Genomic DNA, 23,896 nt, shown 5'->3' on the forward strand with positions numbered 1-23,896 from the left:
TCTACACCCCTATCTAAAATTCATCTACCGGAATAAGATTACTTTTGATCCTAGGTTAGCTACTATGCTAAAGATTTTTTTTTTCTTTATCTAACACTGATTACTTTTAATTTTCTAATAAGGTTGGGATTATTCTACTCTTACATTAATTGTTTTTTTTTTTATTTTGCTGTATATATGACGTATTACATACTATATACCCAACGTTAAGTGAATAACATAATAATATTACACCTAATTCTACTTGTTGTACATACATGAATGATTTATAACATACAATATTTGGTTCAACATATTCACTGATGACATTAAAACACTTTCACTATTGAGATTTTTGCATTGTCAAAGCTATTAGGAAGTAACACATGTAGATTCACATCTATTGGTCACCTTTCATGTCCTTAGTGTACTACACCCTTCTGTTATAAATTACTGTCCTTCACTTCTTTTGTCCTGGCAAAAATTTTGAAGCACTTACGTTATGGTTTCTTCATGGAACAGTTCGAGTCTAGTTGTCTTCACACGGTAAGTTTTCCCTAATAGTCAACTGGGAAATGACCGTTAAGTATCGTTCAAATGGTCAACTGGGAAACGATTCTTCCCACTATAGGTGTTGGTGTTCTTCTTCTCAGCATATAATTTTTTAGGATTTTGGGGCACATAGAGAATGTATTCTCGCGTAAAATTGTTCATTTGTGCCATTTGAAACAGGTTGTCGTCGTATTATAGTGACTCTCTTAATATATTGTCTTTAAATTCAACTTCGAACATCTTCAACTATTATCTCACTTCAAATATAGTTAAGTATCGTTTATCTTGTACTGCTCGATGGTGTTCTCAGAGTTAAAGTTCAAATTGTCTTTAATTTCTGCTTCAAATATCTTCAAATGTCTTTAAGTGTCATTTAACTTCGAATATCGTCTATCGTGTTCTGATCGATAGAGTTCTCAGAATTAAACTTCAAATTGTCTTTAATTTTGTCTTCAAATATCTTCAAATGTATTTAAGTATCTTTTAACTTCAAATATCGTTTATCATGCGCTGATCGATGAAGTTCTCAGAATTAAACTTCAACTTGTCTTTAATTTCTTCTTCGAATATCTTCAAATGTCTTTAAGTGTCATTTAAATTTAAATATCGTTTATCATGTGCTGATTGATTGAGTTCTCAGAATTAAACTTCAAATTGTCTTTAATTTCGTCTTCGAATATCTTCAAATTTAAATATTATTTAACTTCAAATATCGTTAAATATTGTTATCTTGTACTGATTGATGGGGTTCTTGGCATTTAAGTGATTATATAGTTCGTTAAAGCACTTGATACTGAGGTTCAGATATAGTTTTACCTGATACATAATATGGTTCATGGTCGAAGAAACGACGATCGAAGGTAACTGTTGTTTTCGTAGACGAAGTTGGGATGAAACTTGCCTGGAGTTATGGTGAGTACTCTTCGTTGGTTGAGATATGATAAAATAGATGTTACTGGGTCGTATCTGTACTGGTCAGCTTATTGTAATACTCAATGACCAAAGTGTCCATTTACTTTCCTGCAATAAAAACAACGCGGCAGAATCACATGTTCTTTGAAGTAAATACACATACAATAATTCACGCATTAATTGGGTTATAATTTCTAAGCTATGAGACAGAATTAAATAAATACACTAATATTAGTACTCTCAATGAAAATCTAAAACAGAAATTTCTTCAAATTTGTTTTGATAACGAAAATATCAATATTAAATAAACATAATTTACCCTACATTATTAAGTTTGATGTCTACTTTTACGATTCTTTTCATGCCTGCATTGTTCATGTAAGCCCGTGCTACATAAGAAACGCCTGTGCGGCGTCATAACCACATGGTTTTACGCAAACGATACTACGGTGGGGGAATGAGGCATAACAAGGACTAGTGGAGACCTCTATACCCACTAGTTTTCTGATGTCTTCCCTATTTCTTCGCTTAGACGTTCTCATGGGGTTTCGGGTTTAACGGCTGAAATGCCGAGGTTCTTGGTCTCAGGATTTTTTCGTAATTACAAGTCAACATTGGTACCTCATATTCACTTTTCCAATAAGGTAATTTGATGAAGGATTTCCAAGCTTTCCATTGTAGATTCCAGTGGAAGCTTAGCAAAGAATATAAGCATAATGAAGAACTGACATCAATATCTTTTTAGAAGGCTATTGTTTGAGCAAATCTTTCAGCACTAAATAAATAAATATTATATTAAAGTCTTATTAGAATCCGTTAAGCGAGAAACACCTTCACAGTAATAGGGAATTCCTTGTGGATTTTACTTAGTCGCCATTGGACATACACAGGGTTTCAATCCATATATCTTAACTGATTAAATGGTTTTATAATTTTCCGTATTATTATTGAGATATAATTTCACATCCGTCGTGAAATTCTTCATATAAACGTACCAATAGGTTGTTTGGTTATATTTACCAATAGTTGGCTATTAGTACATATATTACTCGAGTAAGAAACACATTAATGAGCAATTTGTAGGCCTAAAATAATTATAATCGGCACTAAGATAAAATGTTTCATATAATTAGACAATTCTGTACTGGTAGTTTTTTTTTTTTGATTTTATAAAGCTGACAGATATAAGGGTATAGCCTACTGAATTGCATAGTTTAAAAACTAAACTTCTTTTCAAAATACCCGACGCTCCGAATTAGTAGTGTTTACTTCAGCTAATAAAAACAAATTCGCTCTATCAAAGTATACTGAAAACTGGCTGAAATTTGTACGGGTATAATGGGGGTGAAGAAATATAGGTTTCAAGAGGAAATTTCTTTAGTATTCACTATATCAGAATTGGGTAATTTAATGTACATGTTGCTCAAATAAATTTCGCATAAACTAAAAAAGGGGGAAACAGTGAAAAAAATTGACAAAAATAAACGCTTTTCACTAAATGAAGCACAGTCTTTTCGAGTTAAACATAAACCTTAGTCTAACTTAAATAAATTATCAGGTTCTAAATAGTTTATTGAGATAAATAAATTTTAATTAATAACTTATTGAGAAATTATATTTTAATAAATAATTAAAGTAAAAAATTGAGTACGAATTGATTATTAGAATAACTAAATAAGAATTCGACAGATATTTTAAGCAAGAAAAACGAACAAAACGGCAAGTAAAAAGGAAGACTAAACACTAAAAGCCTAAAAATAGAGCAAAACATGATTCAGATCAAGCTCTAGCTATGAATAGTGTCGGATTGTCGAATTTTTAAGTAAATTTAGGAATATTAGATTTTATTTTGATTAATTTTATTCACAGTTTAATTTTTTTTTCAAATATTCACGCAGAAGGCAATTTAAGGAGGGATTATACATCTTAGAAAACTCTTAGCCACGTTGGAGGGAGGCAATGTTGCCTCGTCTTAATCTATACATAAAATTAATAGTAAAGAAATCACCATCCTCACCTTTCAGTGTTTTTATTGGTAGAAATTAATCGATATGTAAAAATTTTTGTTTTGTTTTTGATGACATCAATCTTTGTTCGGACCTGGGTTGATTTTTAATAGAAAATCCGAGGGGACCTGAGTTCGTCTAGGTAATCTATAACGTGACAGACTTGCAAAAATATACCACAATAATAAGAGCAAAATAAATGTAATGGATAACCCAGGTAAAATAAATGACGTTTTTGTAGCCTAACTAAAGAAAGGTGATCTATTTGTAAGATAATTACGCACTGGATATAATCTAATGAAATTAAAACGCTTTTCTCTTCTTTTTTTTTTTTTCGCCTCGGAGCTATAAGAAAGTAAACTCTCTGTTTCTCTTTCAAAGCATTCTGATCAAAAAAACGAAAACCTAACTAGCTCTCAGAAGTTTCTATTCAACCTTTAAGTATTGTTTTGACTGGCCCTGATTGGCATAAAAATAATAATTTCTTACACTTGAAGGACTGAGAAATATCCCTTCCTACGATCGTTTAAAAAAAATACAAAAAACAATCTTGGGCCTTGAGTTTTTACCCGGGCTTCCCACAAGACGTGGTCCAACACCATTTGTCGTTTTCAGTAGACCACGAGCTTCCTACCTTTGGTTATTTTCTGTTCCAACCTTTCTATTATCCTTTGAAAGGGCATAGAAATAACACTAACAAAAATAAGACATCCAAAACGTAATCAAATCCTTACTAACATAGACTAATTTAGTCTAAGGTGCGCGAAGTATAGCAATCAAGGATGCTTGTTGTAACAAAACATTGAACGTAGATTTAATTAAACTGAAGTACTAAGATATGTCTTATGTCTAGCTACAAAAATAAAACCTACATATGCTCATTCTCTCTCGCTCTTAAATAAATAGAACAAAATAAAAAGAAAATTGACATTTTCAAATAAGCAGTTTTTAAGAACAATGGGCAGACTTTTGACGACCTTTCTTAATTGTGTTGAATGGTATCTGTTTATAAAAAAAGCAATAAGTTAAGTCTGATCTTTGCCATCATTACAAATAACCCATAAAATTAATAAGCACAAATAACGCGGATATTTATCCACTAGGGGACCTAACGTGTGCGAGGGGAGTCGACCCCAGCGATACAAATGACACTCGACCCAAAATAATATATTCATGTATTTTTAATTATTCTTTGTAAACAAGCATGTCCACTGGCTTGTTTTACATCTACATGGCTCTGAAACAGCCATGGTTCAAAATTCAAATTTTCTTGTTCACTCATTTTGCGGAACTACTTCAGAATTTGAATTTTTTCTAACACCATTATTCACGTGAAAGTCATCTGTGTAGGTAAAGGAGATCCTTTTAAGACCTATCCCTATGCCTCAATTTTCTGTGATTAACGGTTTCTTTCGCCGAATTTCTCGCCTCATGCAGAGTTCCAGTCACAGCTGGGTAATAACTCTTCTTTTTTTTTTGCTTCCTTCGGGGACTTTTGCTAAGCTTCCTAGGATGTGTGCTTATGCCGCTGCCGCCAATGTTCGTAGTGCTAGCTACTGCTGGCACCACTTATTGGGGTGTTTGTGCAGGGTCACTAATTTTAAAGGCAAAAAATGACGCAAAAGATTGCTATGCCACTTACTCGAATGACGCAAAAAGATTGCTATGCCACTTACTCGAATGACGCAAAAAGATTGCTATGCCACTTACTCGAATGACGCAAAAAGATTGCTATGCCACTTACTCGAATGGGAGAACCCCTTGTCAGCCCTAATGTTAGTGAGATTCCCGCTCTTACCCCAACGGTTCTGCAAATATCGGGTTTGGTACTACCCTATTTACAGTATACCCTGTCTCAGGGTATGGTAACGCGATCGAGTGGTCAAATGGCCACTTTCTAAAGCCAAATGTACCCGCCTTGGGTTACGGCTAGAAAAATTTCTACTCTCTCCTTGGAGGTAATAACCCTCCCTGTCAATATAATAATGACGGCGCCTTGTAGCTCTATTCCTACCCTGCCTGGGTTACGGAAAATACTACACAGTTTGTAGAAAATACCTTACTTGTATTCTTCCAAAAGGGTCACAAATGTAATTAAAGAAACGAAAATAGGTCATTTATCTGAAAGGAAAAGAAACAGGGGTGGAATATAACAGACCCCATTGGCAGACCCACTATTATGCCTAAAATTCTTCTGTTTCTACCAACGTTTCATCGGTCCAGCTAGATTTTGTTTTTCTTTCCGTATTATCTTTTATTTAATTCTTTCAATTCACGGTACAAATACTTTATTATTTAGTAATATACGGCACTACTACATTGCATTTATTACTAACACTAAAAAAATTACTAATTATACACTTGCTTCTACTTGTTAAAAACTGAATACTATTTTTTTTTTAATTTTTTTTTCTCATTTTACAATTCTTCATTGAGCCTTTTCTCCATTTTTTCTATTGTACCCAAATCTTTGAGGGGATACACATTTATTTCTAATAGCCAAAGTTCAAGCAAAGCTGCTCGAAGTTTTCCTAATTCGAGAGCAGCTAAAAGCGAAGTCCATTTACCTTCCTCCTTTGACAAAGCCAGTTCTGTTACAATATACAATCTTTCAATATTTTTTTTTTTGCGTTTATATCAACTTAAAACAAATTTATTATTTTACTTAACCTATTTTGGGGAGGCTATTATCTTCTATGAGATATAATGGGTTTCCTATCGCAGCCTAGCGGAACTAGGCCTAATCAATCTATTTATATGTCTGTATCTTTCAAATAATTAAATTTGAAGCAAATAGTTTTAATATCCTAATTAGTTCGCAGTTTTCCTCCAATTTCCGACATGCGTCATTTGTAGCAATAGAAGTTTTTCTTGGCACACGATATGGCGAACTAATTAGCTATATAGGCTAAATACAGACATATAAAATGGAATAAACAGAGATAAGAAAGAAAATAGATTTATTTAACTTGCATGCTTAGTTGTACAGCAATGGGTCACTTCAATGACAATAAAATGGTGACCGGGATTAATTGCGGTACTACTCGTTTTAAATCCAAATACATATTCATATTAAAATTAAAAAGCACATTTACCCCGCTCCCAAACGCAGTTCTTTCGTCCTGCGCTCTAGGGACTGCCTGCCATTGGCTCACGTGCCCCCAGGACGCGAATCCTCGTCCAATAGTCTCTTAAAGATATTTCAGATGATTCAGGAGTTCACACAGTTTTTTGCCTTTTAAACTTCCTTAGAAATGTTGTGCATTGCATTTTCTTGCTACAATTATCTTAGCGAAATTCGAACGACTAGCGCCGTTGTCTGACTGAAGCTAGAAATGCAATTTCTCTTTTTGCTGATTAAGGACTTTTCATTTTTGCAACTAGATTTAGCTTAATTATAAGAAATCGGAATTATCTTTAGAAAGTAACTTTATTTTGGTATTTCAACTACATCACATCTTACTCATGGTACATAAGCATGCTCATGTCAAAGGCATTAGATAAACCTTTCACAATACCTATATATTTTGTTTCATTTACTTTGACGTCACAGTTGCTCATAATAGAGGGAACAGAATCACAAAAGCCCTTAGAAGCAGTCTGATCAATCCGCACCACCAATTTATCGCCGGAGGGCTTTATGCTATGAATACATTCATGACCAGGTATAAGGTCAATCACTTCACGGCGTTTTACAGGATTATTAAGGTGAGATGGAACTTTTGAAATGACAATAATGGCCTGATTATCAGCGATTGGCTGGGGCCTGGGGTCACTAAGAGGAGTATATATATATATATATATATATATATATATATATATATATATATATATATATATATATATATAATCATGTTGCTACCTAGTTTTTAATCAGCTCAAAGTAAATATCATGAGTAAAGCACCCACCTATTGGGTATGCAGTCCTATGCTCTGGCAAATCATTCAGGGGTTGGCATCCCTGCCCGACGAGCTTGAAAGTAATAGGCCTGTTGGGTTCCGGCCTAACAGTCAGGGACTGGCGTCTCTGCCCGTAGCCGAGCCAAAGAAACTGGTTGGGCGTCGGCCTAGCAAGCTACGCCTGTAAAACAAAGACCGCTAACGAAACGTCAACGTTAAGCCTCGAATCTGAACTTCTAAATTTAATGACGACTCATGCAAGCCCCCGAACCAGATTTTTGAATGCGAATAAACCGTTTAAAATCAGCCCATGGAATGTTAGAACCATGTCAGTACTGTCAAAAACAGAGCAAGTCCTTCGCGAATGCGAGAAGTTTGGACTTGATATAGTCGCCATTTCGGGAGCAAGGTGGAAAGGCAGCGGCGAGAAGAAAATCAGTGGCGACTGTACAATGTTTAAAGCCTTATACAGCGGAAAAACTGAAAGTCACTCTGCCGGAGTTACAGTAGTATTAGGTCCAAAAGCGACAAAGGCCCTCTGCTCATGGCAACCAGTCAATGAAAGAATACTGTATGCAATATTTGTTTCTAACCACGCAAAAAAATCGTTGATCATGTGCGACGCACCCACAAATGATGCTGATGACACCCTTAAAACTTAGTTCTACGACGACCTCCACTTTGTGATCAATTCAATTCCACTCCACGACGTCACCTATATTGCAGGTGACCTCAACGCAAGGGTTGGCCAATACAGATCCTACTACCCTAAGTGATGGGCAACCATGGACTTGGCACCATAAACGAAAATGGAGCTCGACTTGTCAGCTTCGCTATGGGGAGCGATTTGCTGATGGGTGGTATGTTCTTTCAGCATAAAGATATCCACAAATACACTTGGACATCCCCGGATGGCACCATCAAAAACCAAATTGACCATTTCCTTATCCGCTGGAGATGGCGAACAAGCCTAAAAGACGTTCGTAGTTTCCGAAGCGACAACGTTGGTTCAGGCCACGAACTAGTAGTCACCACACAGAAATTGAAGCTGAAGTCTAATAATCAGAAGCAGAAGACGGACATACTCAGAAGCTGACAAAACAAACTTAGCGACAAAAGCATCCGATATTCGTTAAGCATCAAACTGTCCAATAAATTCGAAGCCCTGTATAACCTACCAGAAGACGTCAAAGAAGCTTGGGAGACGATACGCAATAGCTACACGGACACGGCCAAACAAACCCTCGGGTTTAGAAAGCCAGCTAAGCAACAGTGGATATATACAAAGACCTGTGATCTCATAGAAAACCACAAGAAGCTGAAGCCGAGCTCCCTTGGAAAAGTGGTCACTCACAGGTGACCAAGAGCTTGGCCTATAAAGAAGTTGATAGAAATGTAAGGAAAAGTGCCATATATAACAGAAGGCAATACATGAATAAAAAGGCCAGACAAACTGAAGAAGCAGCAAGCCATGGAGACACACGTACCGTATATCACTTTACCAAAGAAATAGTAGGCAAGTCAAGTATCCAAGAATGCCTGGGGAAAGGTGAAAATGGAAGGCTCCTGACAGATGCGAAAGAACAAAAGGAGCGATGGGCGAGTTATTTCGAAGCCCTACTTAATCGCCCAACGCCAGTGGTCCCGCTGGATATACCACATCAACCTATCTCCAGTCTTAACATCAATGATGTAATGCCGACAGTCAACGAGATACTCTCAGCAGCTAAAAAACTTAAGAATGGGAAGACTCCAGGTAGATACCGCATTTCAGCTGAAATAACCAAGTTCAGCCTGCATTGAACCCAGGCCATCTGGTTATCCTTCTTCTCACTCCTCTGGCAGACGAAAAAGTTCCCTAAAGACTGGAGAACAGGAACCTTAGTCAAATTCTTCAAGAAAGGAGACGTAAAAGAATGCGGCAACTATAGAGGAATCATCATCTCTCTATCCCTGCGAAGCTCTTCACGAAAATAATATTAAGAAGGCTCAAAGCAGCCCTTGATCCTCCCTCACGTGAAGAACAGTATGGATTTTGGCCAAAACGATCTTGTGCCCACCTTATTTTTACTCTATGCACCATGCAGGAGGAATCTAACGAGGGGAAGCAGCGCTTGTATATATTCTTCGTAGACTTCGAAAAGGCGTTTGATTCAGTAGATCGTCAAACTCTGTGGAGAGTATTGCAGTTTTACGGCATTCCCAAGAAGCTAATCCATCCAATAGTCGTCATGTACCAAGATACGGAATACTACGTTAAAACATTGGGCGGCAACACACGCTACTTCAAGGTGATGACTGGCGTCAAGCAAGGCTGTGTCCTGTCACCTCTCCTCTTCATCCTAGTTGTAGACTACATCTTTAAACAGATAAATGGGCAAGGGATCCAGATTGCAGGGAATCTTCTTCAGGACGTTGACTTCATCGACGATGTTGGGCGCATAGAAGCCTACAAGCAGAAGCTTCAGGAATTCCTGAACAAACTCGCAGAGAAAGCTGAACAATTCGGACTACACATCAACGCCCCAAAGACAAAAGCTATGTCAATCAATAGTTCACACATGGGAATCCAACTAAGAGGAGAGGACATCGAACAGGTGACAGATTTCGAGTACTTAGGGAGTGCAGTCACTTCCAGTGGCAACTCTGAAAAAGAATTGCGAACCAGGATAGCCTTGGCAAACGCATCATTTCAGATACCTCTACCAGTCCGGAAATCCACTTAAGCATCCTTGTGTAAGATAACCCACGAATAAGATAATGCTAGTGAAAAGTTAGATTGCTTGTTCAGGTACACTACCTTATTAGATTTACACAATACAATTTTCAATTCAGATACTTTGAAAAACAACAGATAAACACATGTGTGTAACACAATAAAGAGCCAGCTCTAGGAGTTACATTCTAATATTTGTTTTCAACAAAGCACAAATTCAACTTAGGGCATAAATTGGTGGCATTGAGGAGGGCATCAGCCTCCACCCCCTTATATTTATTGTGAGTTTTTGTTAAAGCTGTAGCTCTACCCTTTGCTTCAATACAAAGACTTGCCTTTCTAAAGTTAAATATTATCTATTTTGACTTGATTATACTAAGAAAATTCTAGAATGCACAATACATATAAATGAACCATACACCTGCATTGTAGCGTTAACTTAAATATCAGTCAATCTTTATAAGGCTTGTTGACACCTCGACACAAATGATGACCTTATAATTTTTGAACTTTGTTAGCTCTTACACCAAAATTGTTTCAGTGTACACCTTAACATGGCACTTTATAGCGGTATGGTTTTTGCTGTTACTTAAAGAAGAGACAATAGAACCTCAGAGTTTTATTTGAATAAGCCTCCTGGGTTTTCTACCACTACTGGTTTGATTTGTTCATATCTGAAAAGAAGGAGGACTTCAGAAACGGAATATATTTTTTTAGAGGAGCTCCCAGACCCCCCCCCCCCTATCTCTCTATTACTTGGATAGAGCCCTAGGATATGCATAGCATTTTGATGATTTTGAATAGGTTCTTATACTGCACTGGGAAGATGTGATCTAAAAAAACAAAGCAGACATTTTTGCAAAGATCTCTGCTAAGCTGTTTTCAGTGTAAAAGAAATTAGCCGATGCATGTATGCTGGCGTGAAAACTGATAAATTTGTCAAGAGTAGTGTGGAGTTTTTTCCTAAAGAAACTATTCTTAAGGGGGAAAAGCTATTATAAAAAGTAAGCGGCTGTAATGATAGATGCGGAAACTACCTTAATGATGACGATAACATCATGGATATTGCAAAAATATTTCATAAATGCTCAAAAGAGACACTTCCCAAATTTATGATTTGGGACCCCAGAAGGTCAGAAGTCCCAGCGGGTATTGAATTAGTTTTGGCCTGCATCACCTCTACAGTGAATCAAATGTGTAGAAAGATGGAAGAAACTCTAACCGAGTTCAGACAAGAGTCAGTGTGTAAGGGTATCCCTGATTTGGATAGAAATACTTTTGTAACTCCTCTACTATATTTTGAAGTGGTGAAAATCCCCCTAAATCCTTGTTGACTCCTGAAGCTAGTAAATTAGCTGTTGATTCAGTATATAATACGGATCCTTCAAGAAATAAGATCGAAGTTCGTCGTCGCAAATTGACGAGTTTAAATTTCTTGCAGACATTGTTAGAACGGCTGAGAGAATTGCAGATTCGTTTAAAATTTCGGACGATAGTGAAGCTGTAAAAATCAAAGCTAAACAGTTTACGGACATCTTAAAGCAGGTAACATTCGAGTTTCATGATGGATTACAACCCTTGATTCCTAACTGCATCAAGGCCGAACGTTGTGGGTTTTCATTAACTTTTAAATTATCATTCGCTTCTGAGAATGATTTAGAATTTTTTTAGAAAAAGCCCCTAAACTTGGATACGAGATTCTCCACGTCGAAAAATATCGGTATCTACCCGCAGATGCTATAATTGGCATTGCCACAAAGAGATGGTCATGTGACAAAAGATTGCAAAGTTCCCCAGATATGCGGGCACTGTGCGCAAACTGGCCACGGACATATCAAAGAATCCCCTTGCACTAATAGTCTATATTGTGTATCATGTCAATCTAGAAAACACAGTTGTTACTCTTTTAGCTGTCATAAGACAATTAAAATATATTTTCTTGTGAATTATTATCGCTTCTAATCAGCAGTTTTACTAAACCAATCCTGCTCAACTCATCCTCAGGGCTATACTGTGGTGTTTCTCCTCCCCATAGTATAGTGCAGACGGTTTGATATCTTTCTATTTTCCCCTTCTTGTTTTAGTCTTGTCTTTTATTTGTTTAAAGCTTTTTCCAATAGGCAATGTTTAGAAGTCCTCAAAAAAAAAAAGTCCCCCCAGATCCCAAATCAATTTCCAGTGAAAGTGTGATATTGAAAGATACCCATTTTGGCTAGTAAAGCACACTATCTCAAAGTTCAAATGATAGCTCCAATTCGGAGAATAGGACAATGATAAGTAAAGGGGATAATGTAACCATAAATGATGATAATGGGTTTCAAGAGGTCCTCTCTAGAAGCTCTAAAAAAGGAAAAAAATATCCCCAATCAAAAGCATTTCCCCTCTCCCTGCCCAAGATCCTCCCTCCAAAAACTTAGGAATTTACCTTAAAATTACTCCCACTACCCCCTTTGAAATAAAAATGAAATTTTTAAATTGCTAAAATCAATGTTCTCTCTTAATATTAACCGTGATGGATCTCTGCTAATAGCTGTAGAAGATCAGAAATCAGCAGATACAATAATTAACCTAAAATCCCTTCTGAATACCCCAATTATTGCATCTAATTGGAACCCAAAAAAATCACCAACAAAAATAGTAGTTTATAATGTTCCCCCAGAGATATCCACTCAGGAGTTAAAAGAAGGGCTCTCAAATAGGGCTGGAAACACAATCCCAGTTGAGGATGTTACCCAACTTGGAAAACCTAACTCTAATGGCCTAAAAACTAGTAGATCCTTCTTATTCACACTGAAGGATAAAATTGATATCCCAGAAAAATTATTCCTATTTGGGCAAATCAAACCACACAAGGAATACAAACCTAAGCCTATCCAATGTCAGAAGTGTTTCAAACTGGGACACACAACAAACAAATGTAATGAAATTCTCCGAGAGTGTAGTAATTGTAAAGTTTTCAATCCTAAAGAGCTGACAACTTGCAGCAACACTCAGCCTACATGCATCAATTGAAAAGGTCCACATGAATCTACAAAAAAATCATTATGCCCTGCCTACAAGAAAAGAGATCTAACACTCCAAATATCAACAGAATAGGCCATCCCATACCCCTTTGCAGCAACAGAAGTAAATGCTGCCCAACGATACCAAACAAAGGCTGTAATGAAACCAACCAAAACCCCCACGACAAATGCCCCCAATGCATCAAGCGCCCCAGAGAAAACACCATCTTCTAAGCCCCCTAGCGCAAATCCCTATCAGAAGGAATCACCAAGCCAACGAGCCTCCTTGTCCAGTGAGATGAGGTCAGCCAGGCCCCCCTCCCAAGAAGAAACAAACCAGAAACACTACCAGGAATCAATCCCTTAACCAACAAACAGGATGCACAACCAAAAATGCAATCCCCAAATATATGCTTATTCATTCTAAACTGTAATGCAGTTCAGGCCATGAACATACATCAACTACAGAAAACAAAAATTATTGCAGAATTGGCAAAAATCTACATCCCAGATGATATGCTCATTCAAGCAAAAAAGATCTCGCTTTACTTTTAACAAAGCTGAACATACATACACAGTCATATGAAGAATAAATCAACAACACAACATTTATCAATACTCCAATGGAATGTAAGATCACTCACAGAAAATAAGCTAAATGAACTAATAACATTTATGAATAATAATTCCATTAATATTGCTTGCTTCCAGGAAAATCATTTAACCCAAAATCAACAAATTGAGTCTCTGGTATATACTATCCAGGAAAAGGATAGATCTTCAGATAGAAAAGGAGGTGGGGTAGCTTTATTAGTTAATAATAATATAAAATTTTGTGGCATCAATTTTCCAGATTTTGCAAATGATGTTGATGTAATTGGTACCAGTGTTTGGCTGAATAATTTAAAAACCTACATAATAAGCTTTTATAACCCTAATGGCCAAACTACAGATGCCAAGGATTTCTTTAATTATATAAATAATTCTAATATGTTAAAAAATATTATTATTTGTGGTTATTTCAATGCCCACAGCCTTTTGCGGGGGAATAAACCAGCAAATAAAGCTGGTAAATTTCTTGAGCATATGACTTCTAATAATAATGAATTAGCTGTTGCTACCCCTCCAAACCTGAATACATATTTCAACCCCAAAAGTGACAGATTCTCCACAATTGACCTACAAATTGTGTCATTAAATTTGTTGAACAAAATTTACATAAATAAAATTGATAGTCTATCTACTGACCACTTTGCTATAGTTTGCTCCCTAAATGAACCTGCTGAAACTTTATCTCATACCTCCAAGTATGTCAACACTAAAGCAAATTGGTCTATGTTTCAAAATAAGCTAAATGATGAAATTACAAGTTTCACCCAAAGTTCATGCATTTCTAACACAACAGCTGACACACATGCTGAAGCCTTGACATCTTTATTAATAAATACACCTAATCATGCTATCCCCAAGACAACACCTAACAAAATATTCCCTAAATAAATTCCTAAAGCATGGTGGACAAATGAGTGCCTAAATAAATGGAGGATAAAAAAGGCAGCTAGGACAGACTTCATAAAAAAACAATCACCTACTACATATTTAAAAAAATTACAAGCAGAATCTAATCTGAAAAGGACTATAATAGATGCTAAATATAAATACTGGAATAATTTTACAAATAATCTCTCCAGAGAAACGCATGAGCCAATTATACATAAAGTCATAAGCCACATCTGTGGGAAAAAGACTTCCCCCAACCCACTCCTGTATGAGCTTATACATAATAATACCCATTATGACAATGATAATGGAAAAGCTAACCTATTTGCAACTCTTTTTGTTAATAGGCTAACATAAAATAATCAAAGCAAACTGTCCACAATTCCTATGAACCCAAGTTCCTACCAACCACGGCCAGGATCTGAGTGCATAACTAATCTATTTTCAATCCAGGAAATGAATAATGCAATACATCATATTAGAACCAAAACTAGCGGCAGCTACGACAATATACACCCTACATGGATAAAGAATCTCACACCTTCATACAAATAAGAATTGCTAAATTGTTATAATCACGCTTGGGCATCTTCTCGGTTCCCCAATATATGGAAATGTTCGTCCCTCCTACCAATCCTAAAGAAAAATAAACCAAAAGATAACTCTGAGTCTTATAGGCCCATAATGATTACTCCTATGATGGGGAAAATAATGGAGAAAATAATCTATCACAGACTCCTCTGGTTTGTTGAAAAAAATAATATGATCCCTCACACTCAAACTGGATTCAGGAAACACCACTCCTCAACAGATGCTTTCATTTTGCCAACAAATGCAATCAATGAATCTCTAAAAAAATAATGTCCTAGTAGCAGCTTTCCTATATTTTGAGGGGGCATATGACAACTTGAACCACCAAACCCTTTTAAACAAACTAGCGAACCTTGGAGTACCCCCTAAGCTATTATCTTTTATTAAATCTTTCATATGAGTGAGAAGTTTCATCGTTTGTGTTGGTTCAGCCTCTTCACCTCAAAAGACAATAACCAAAGGCCTACCTCAGGGAGCAGTCCTCAGTTGCCTCCTATTTGCCCTATATCTCTGGGACATGAACCTACCCCACACGAATCTACAATGTGCTGATGATCTAGTGCTATGGTCATCTGGCAACACCTTCCAGATAGCACAGTCAAATCTGCAAAAGTCACTTTTCCAGTTTGAAAAATTCTCTCAACATTCAGATTTACCCATTGCACCCACCAACTCAAAAATAATCCAATTTCACCGGAAGCGAAACCATGTTAATGCAAAACTAACTCTAAATAAATCAACTATTCCAGAAGATCATAATAAAAATGACCTAGGTCTCATGCTTGGACAGAAACATAATTTCCACCTCCATATTTCAAACACAATAAAAAAATGCTATAGAAAAACAACTGTACTAAAAAGACTTCTTTCCACACCATGGGGTTGTAAGGAGAAAACCTTACTCCAGTCTTATAAATCACATATAAGACCCCATATTGACTATGGGCTCATCGTCTATGGTGCATGTGCAAAGACCCAGATGCAAAAATTTAAACAACACAAAATGATATAATACGTCTCATATTTGGTCTTAAGAAACCCTACAGCATCAATTTTATGCCGATGAAGTGTGGTTTAATAACAATAAGGGAGAGACGTAGCTTTCTTTTGACAAAACATCTTACAAAAATTGAATCAAATAGCTCACACACACTACATAATTGGTTAAGAAATCCAGCCATGTAAAGAGGCATTGCAGATGAGTATGCCAATATTCAGAAGAAGTTCCCTATACCAGCATAGTCTATTGCACCCACTTTCCCCCGATCCCCCCCATGAAATTGGTCATGTCTCATAATAAATAATGAGTTCTCAAAGTGGAATAAAGATTTAACCCCCATTGCTTTCGTCCAAAAAAAATTGCCGAACTTAATAAAATTACATATAAAAATCATTTCCAAATATTTCTTGATGGGTCAAAAATGAATGAGAAGGTTGCCAGTGGTGTTTTCCTTCCTCACCTGAAAATTGCAATGGGTGAGAGATTATTTAATAATTTATCTATGTCTTCTGAGTTAAATGCCATAATCATGGCATTAGAACACCTTACAGAAAACCAACCTTTGATTGAAAATTCAAATAATATTATCAATATTCTGACTCTCTGTTAAACCTTGAGTTGCTGGCCTCAGATCCTCAATATAAGTTGGACATTGAAACTTATCATTGTCTCAGCATTATTGATAATCTTGCTTCAAGTGGCATAAAAACTTATTTTCAGTACATTCCCAGCAACTCTGGCATATGTGGTAATCATCAGGTTGAGGAAATAGCAAAAAATGCTATAAATATTGACCAGCCAAGTGGGAGACCAATCCCAATTGGAGATATTTACCGACGGAGGCTATCAGATATTAATTTTAATAAGATTAATCCTATCCTTTCCCCTTTCCCAATAAGTATCTTTCTAAAATTTATCATAGAATTCGTTCTGGAACAAATGGACTAAATTTCCTTGCATTCTCATGTAAGTTTTTTAATTCAAGTGGTTCAATTCCCCTATCCCCTCTTTGCAGGCATTGTAATATGAATAATGAAACAATTGACCATTGCCTATTTGAATGTAATATGCTGACGTCTGCACAACATACGTTGCTTTGTAAACTGTTAAAATGCTTCAAACACCACAAAATCTCATTATCAGCCAAGAGCCTAGCCTAGCCAACTATACCTGCACACTGAGCACAGAAATCGATATCTATCATCTTATATTTGAACTCATTGAGTCAAAAGATCTATTGAAAGACATCTGAGAACATCTAATAAATAAGAGACAACCAAGACAGTAGCTCTGTAACCCACAGAGTGAAGCAAAAAGAAGAGGGCTAAATAGTATAAACGTAATAGCCCGCCTGCTGTGAATTAGAAGAAGAGAAGAAGCTGTCCCGAAAACCGAAAGCTAATAAAATCCCAGCAAATTCATAGACATGGCAACTAACCATATTTCTGTATTGGTGTTATCTTGGAACATAAATGGTGGCATCCTGAATAAACTTGCCTTGCTTGAAAAAATGGTTGAAAAATATGACATACTGTGCATATATGCACACTTTCTTCTACCGGACCGCAAAAACATACTACAAATACCTCGTGCTAATTCTACTTTGATATACCCTACTTCTCTTCAAAAACCAAATGGACAACCTAGCAGACGGCTGGCTGTCTTGAGCAAGTATAAATTTGAATGTTTACATTCAGAAGATCACTTTCTTGCCATTAGTAGCAATAGTCCAGGACTTTTAGGGTTTGACCCGGACAAAATTGCAATATAAACGAAAATGGTACCAAAATGATCAGAAAAAAATTCTGTACACCATACTAAAAGTCCCCATAAATCCGAGTGGGGCGAGTACCCGAAAAATAGGGGAAAAGGGGGAAATGCGGGGGAAATTGGGAAAAATGCCCAGAAAATAGTTCAAAGTGAGTTTTCTGGGGCTTTCCCATACGCTGATCACGAAACTGACATCTAAAATTCAGTTACAACGGAAAACGGGGGGAACAGGGGGAAGAGGGGAAAAAATTTAAAATACAGGGTAGGGGTAGAAAGCACTTTGAAATATGTTTTCTGGGGTCTTTCTATCTGCTGATCCCGAAACTGACATCTAAAATAAAATAAAGAACATGAGCCACACCATACCGGGGGAAAAGTGTGAAAGAGGTTAAGAAAAGATACAATTGAATTCAGGGTTAGAAATTCAGTTTGAAATGTGTTTTCTGAGGTTTTTCTTTCTGCTGATCAAGACACTGACACCTAAAATAAAAGAAAAAAAACAAGAACCATGAAAAATGAACACAACTGGAGGAAATAACGGACAAGGGGAAGGGAAGCCTGACCCTGAGCCAGCTGCTAATGGCTAATAAGTAGGCCTATGGACAAAATAACTCGCTTAAGTATCAAACTTTTACTTTCTTGAATCACAGGCATTTCTTACAAGTCTTCGACAATCTCGTTGTCCCTGTTCAAACAGTTGATACCCTGACATTCTTCGCACGCGAACGTACACACTAATCCATTTTTCTTGCAGCTGCATCGCGAGTTATCGCAGCCTGTCTTACAGTTGCATCTCAAGACACTCAAAAGAGTCTGAGGTGCGGGCAACAAATCGGTCATCACAGGTGAGTATTTATGGTCTCTGAGGACCCAACCCCAGTCAGCCGGGTCGAAGTCAGCTGGTTCCCCTTTCCAACGGGATACCTGGAGGTGCACTCGCTGGGAGTGGAATGACGCTGCAGCTTCGGTTGGCGGAAGCCTTTCAGGTTTAACAAACGCCGTAGTATTTGACGAAGAAACTTTTTCCAAGAAAATTCGATGTCGCAGCTTAGTGAGATCTTCGTTTGGTCGTGCTTTATAGAAGCTGAGGAGAGGATATTCACCCGCTTTCACAATTTCATCTTTAGACGATGATTCATCCAGAAACACTTCGCATTTTTTTCTGAACACTTCGCTCTTCTTCAAAAGAGGTAGCACAGCTTGCTTTCCAAGTCCGAAAACTCTTGAGGTCGTGTCACATCCCAAGAGTGCGTGCCCTACCAGAAGTAGCCTGGATACTTCTCCCATTTTTTTTTGAACTTAGTTGAGGCACCAGAACCATGTTAGCGCTTCTTTTGCGTTCGTTGACGATTCGAAGTAAAGTGTTTTTGCATTAGGCGGGAGGTGATACAAGAGTAGAATCAGAAAGTCAGTGTCGTTGCCAAGAATTATTGTCTCATAGTTTTCTGCTTTCGTTACGGCAGTCTTCACGATTAGATAGTCAGCATCGTCCTTCGCAAGGACGACTTCAAATCCTTTGGCTCTGAGTTTTTCCCCGATGTAGCTTATAATTCGCTGTTTGTTCTGAGAATTGCTCAAAAACTCTTCCTTCTTTTTCTGGAGCTTCATCCCTAAGCTGAAATCGATCACTTGATGCTGGCTTCCCTTACACCGTCGGTTGTGGGTAGCATCTTTTGTGGTTGGACCAGCGCTGTATCCATCGAAGACAACATTAGGGGAGGTACAGCGTCGAGTAACGAAACTAACATAGCTGTCACAGATTGAATCATAAGTATCACCAATCTTCCAAGGTACTTGCTGAAGCAGCCAACCTCTGTCAACTACAGTGACACGATCTGACACTGCCAGGTGGTGAATCGAGTCCATTTTCGCTTCTTTCTATACTGGGGACTATTGGATCCGCTTGATGTCATTCTGTCAGGATAGGTTTTGTCGTCGGCACTGGAACTCCGTGGTGACTAGTCTACCTTGCTTCTCTTACTGGATGTCGAAATAGAACAGGATTATGTTGACTAACCCACGCGCTTATTGATAACGGCGAAGAATACGGAATAAAGTAATTTCAGTATCTTTCCGTATTTTTTTCTCGAGTTTTTTTTTTGTCTTTTCCGAACCTATGGGGTAGCCGAACCTCTATAGATCTCCTGTATTGACATTTGTAAACATTTCCACATACTTTCTACCCCTACCCTGTATATTTCCCTTTTCCCCTCCCCCCCCCCATTTCCCCGTTTTATGTTAATCAATTTTTTTATATCATTTTAGTTCTCAATTTCGTAATCACCAGATAGGAATACCCCAGAAAATATCTTTCAAACCGCTTTCTACGCCTACCCTGTATTCTTCTCTTTTCTCCCCTCTTTCCGCTGTTCCCCCATTTTCCGCAGTACTCTTTTTCTATACTGAATTTTAGATGTCAATTTGGTAATCAGCGTATGTGAAAACCTCAGAAAACTCACTTTAAACTATTTTATGGGCATGTTCGGCATTTTCCCCCTTTTCCCCTGTTTTTCGGGTACTCGCCCCACTCGGATTTATGGGGACTTTTAGTATGTTGTACAGAATTTTTTTCTGATTATTTTGGTACCATTTTCGTTTATATTGCAATTTTGTCCGGGTTCGACACTTTTTTGAGCTAAAAGTCCTGGACTACAATGGTTTTGCTATTGTGAATGTTTATTTACCCACTGATTATGGCAATCAGGCCTCAGAAATGAGGTCTACTAACGCATGTCGCAAGTTGGCTAAATATATAAAACAACTGCTCAATTCCTCCCACTTTGTCTCATCATTGGCGATTTCAACTGTAATTTATCAAGTGATTGTTGCCCCGAGCTCAAATTTTAAAGAAGATGTTGCCTAATGTGTTCCATGTGCTCCCGAAAAGTCAACAGTTTACCTTCATATCCGTAGCTAACACTACTTCAAACATCGATCATGCTCTGTTCTCCGGCAAGCCTCTGCATGTAGTTTCAGTTTTGAATGACTTTTTGTGTAGTGATCACATTCCTATTAATGTGAGTATTCCAATATCTAGTTTTCCAAGGGCCCCTCTACATTTTAAATGGTCTGTCTGGAAATCTTGGGATCTTACCAACATAGGACTTTTCCGGAAAGTTTGTGATGATATTTTGACTAAAATAAAAGTTCCTTACCACCTCCTTCAACCTTCTTCTGCAATTAGGGACGAGCCTGAGCTTGTTTACAGCTTAACCTACATTGTGAACAAATTATTCCTGCTATTAGATGTGCTGGTCATGCAATTGTACCACGGAAAAATATGGTTGGTTTTAAAATCCAATTTTAGCTAGTGCTTGTTCTCAGGCTAAAGTATGGTTTCGTATATGGCAAGAGTGTGATAGGCCTAGAGTTGGTGTTGTAAATACCGTCCGTATTCATATGAAAACAAAATTTTGTAAAGCGCTCCATGATCATGCTGCCAATATCCAAGCTGAACTGGTGGCAAATATCGCTGACGATCCAAATTTGCTTTGGAAGTCTTGCCCTGGTCAATCTACTGATTTTAGGGCTTTAGAAATACCCAAGTCTGAGTGGGTGGCTCATTTTTCTGCCCAGTTTAAAGCCCCAATTTCACAGGCTAAAAAGTTTGATCATGAAATTCGGAGTTTTTTGAACAGTCGAGCTAGATCCGAGCATTAATTGTTGGAGGTAATTTTATTAAAGAGGTTACCGTATACCGAAGCTTAAAAAGAAGTTTTCTTGTGGGTCGGATGGGATTTGTGTTTGCCATTTTGAGTTTGCCAGCGATTACATTTTTGACCATATGGCTTTACTGTTCCAGATGATTTTTAAAGTAGGAGTTGTGCCCGATTGCTTTTGTGCTGGTGTTGTAACTCCATTTTAAAAAAAAGGATACTGCTTTCTCAATGTTCGTCTTATAGGCCCATTACAGTTTCTAGTGTGTTTTCAAAGATTTTTGAGTTATTGACTATTGATCTTATTTGACAACAGTGTGTCATGCCTCCTTTTCAGTTTGAGTTTCAACCACGTCTCGGTTGCTACCACGCTTTAAGGAGTTTATATACAATATTAAAGGATGCTGAAAGGTCAGGTAGCCCTTTGGCTATTGGCGCATATGACATTAGTAATGCTTTTGGATCTCAAAATCATTCTCAGGCTATGCTTGAGTTATTAAAAATGAGGTATCTGTTGATGTAGCTGAACCTCTTTATTGTATGTATAGACACCTCCGAGTACGTTTAAAGATTGGATCTTCACTTATTCCTTCAGAACTCTGTGTGAATATTGGACTTAAGCAAGGGGACATTACCTCTCCTACTATTTATTATAACACGACCTTAACAGCACAAGTAGATTTATTGCCTTGCTGTATATTGAATACTGTTAGCGTGTCTGTGTCATGTTATGTGGATGACATTCTTAACCTAAGTAGGCCTGTGTTTAGTTTCTAAAAAAAGTTTTTGGGAGATTGCTAAGAATTATAATTAGATTGTTCTTTTTTTAAATGCGGCTAAGTTTCAACGTGCTGCATTTCTGCCTCGTTTTGCGGGACCGGGGGTGTGGAATTCCCTCCCGGATGCTATTAGACAAGTTGATAATGTAGGCCAGCTCAAGAGTAGATTGAAGCGTTACCTTTTGGGTTATAACCTGAATGATTAGATTTTTGAATTTGATTATTGTTTGGTATGAAAACTGTTTGGACAGATAATGATCGCATTTTCGTGAAATTACCCAGCCAAAGCCCACGGAGTCGGCTTTATAGCATAGTTGATACTTATTGATTTTGTCATAGTTGATTTAGTTAGATTTATCTCTCTTTCTTTTTTTTTTTTTGTTTTTTTTTTAGAGTGTATGTTTTAAGGATTATATTTGATATTTATCACTTGCGATTTCTAGAGTGTAATCCTTTTAGAGTAGGAGATGTTATTTATGTTGATTCAGTTCAAGTGCTGATTTTTCCCCGTAAAGAGATAGTTTTTATGTGGATGTAGAGCTTTATAATAATGGATTTGCAGCCATCGTAAACAAACCTTCGGGTTTTTATAGATGGCCGCTGTAAATTTGTTTGTATTTTTTTATGTTAAATAAATTAATTTGAATTGAATTTAATTTTAACCATTCTGAAACCCCTGATAGAGTAAATCTGGGTGATTCTGGTTTTGTACCACTGCAGGAGCTTGTTAACCTTGGTTTACCTATTGGTACATCGCTAAAGTCGACTCAGAAATTACTAAATGCCCAAACCAAACGTAAGATCCGTAATGCGTATGCTCGTGCAGTTTGATCACAGCTGAATCTTGGTAAACGCCATCTTGCGAAATTGTATAATGCTCTTTCTCTCCCTCATGTTTTTTACCTGGTTCCTTTCTGGGACATTTTTAATCAATCAGATAAAATAGAAATCAGGAGGGAATATTTTAAATATTTAGAGTTCTTTATTCGGGTTCCTCCTAGGACCAGGAATGGTAGACTCCGGGATAGATACAGCTTGCCGAATCCTCTTGATGCTGCAGATAAGTTTTTTTCCAAGCTTTCAGATTATCCGTCAAACCACCCTTGGAAGGATTTTTTGTTATAATGCTAGTTTCCTTATTTTTTTTATTTATTCATTTTTTTGTGATGGGTTATTATCATTTTTATATTGTATTTACTTGTATGATACGTTTAAAGAGGTTTGCCACCCTTGGAGTGGCTTACTTTTACAATTTGTTTTGTTAATTCCAGTTTTAATTTACACGTATTTGCTCCTGTTTTTGTATGTGCCTTTTTTTGTTTCCTTTTCTTTCTTTTTGTTATGCTCCATCGTCATGCTTTGTATTTTTGATGGGTTATAAAACAAATAGTTAATTAATTAATTAATACTACTGAAGACTCAGTGCAGAACCAAGCTGCCTGAGGCCAACACAGCTGCGCATGCTCCTCCATTTCCCCATCTATTTGTAGCCAACCTCTACACTCTCCCAAAAACTTCCGAATTCCCTTAAAT

The 23,896-nt window shown here is 37.1% G+C and overlaps 2 protein-coding genes across 2 annotated transcripts in view; one reads left to right on the forward strand and one right to left on the reverse strand.

Moving 5' to 3' along the window:
- Positions 1 to 23,896, reverse strand: part of LOC148954282 (kelch-like protein 25) — a 51,609-nt gene that overhangs the window by 11,431 nt on the left and 16,282 nt on the right. The gene's annotated exons all lie outside the window — the stretch shown is intronic.
- On the forward strand, positions 7,676 to 8,011 carry LOC148954283 (uncharacterized). Its single transcript, XM_089086223.1, has one exon. The coding sequence runs from the start codon at positions 7,676 to 7,678 to the stop codon at positions 8,009 to 8,011; it is 336 nt and encodes a 111-aa protein (XP_088942349.1).

This window comes from Artemia sp. Qi Xiang Cuo, chromosome 3 (assembly GCF_049724085.1).
Source record: "Artemia sp. Qi Xiang Cuo chromosome 3, ASM4972408v1, whole genome shotgun sequence".
Classification (NCBI taxonomy): Eukaryota; Metazoa; Arthropoda; class Branchiopoda; order Anostraca; family Artemiidae; genus Artemia; species Artemia sp. Qi Xiang Cuo.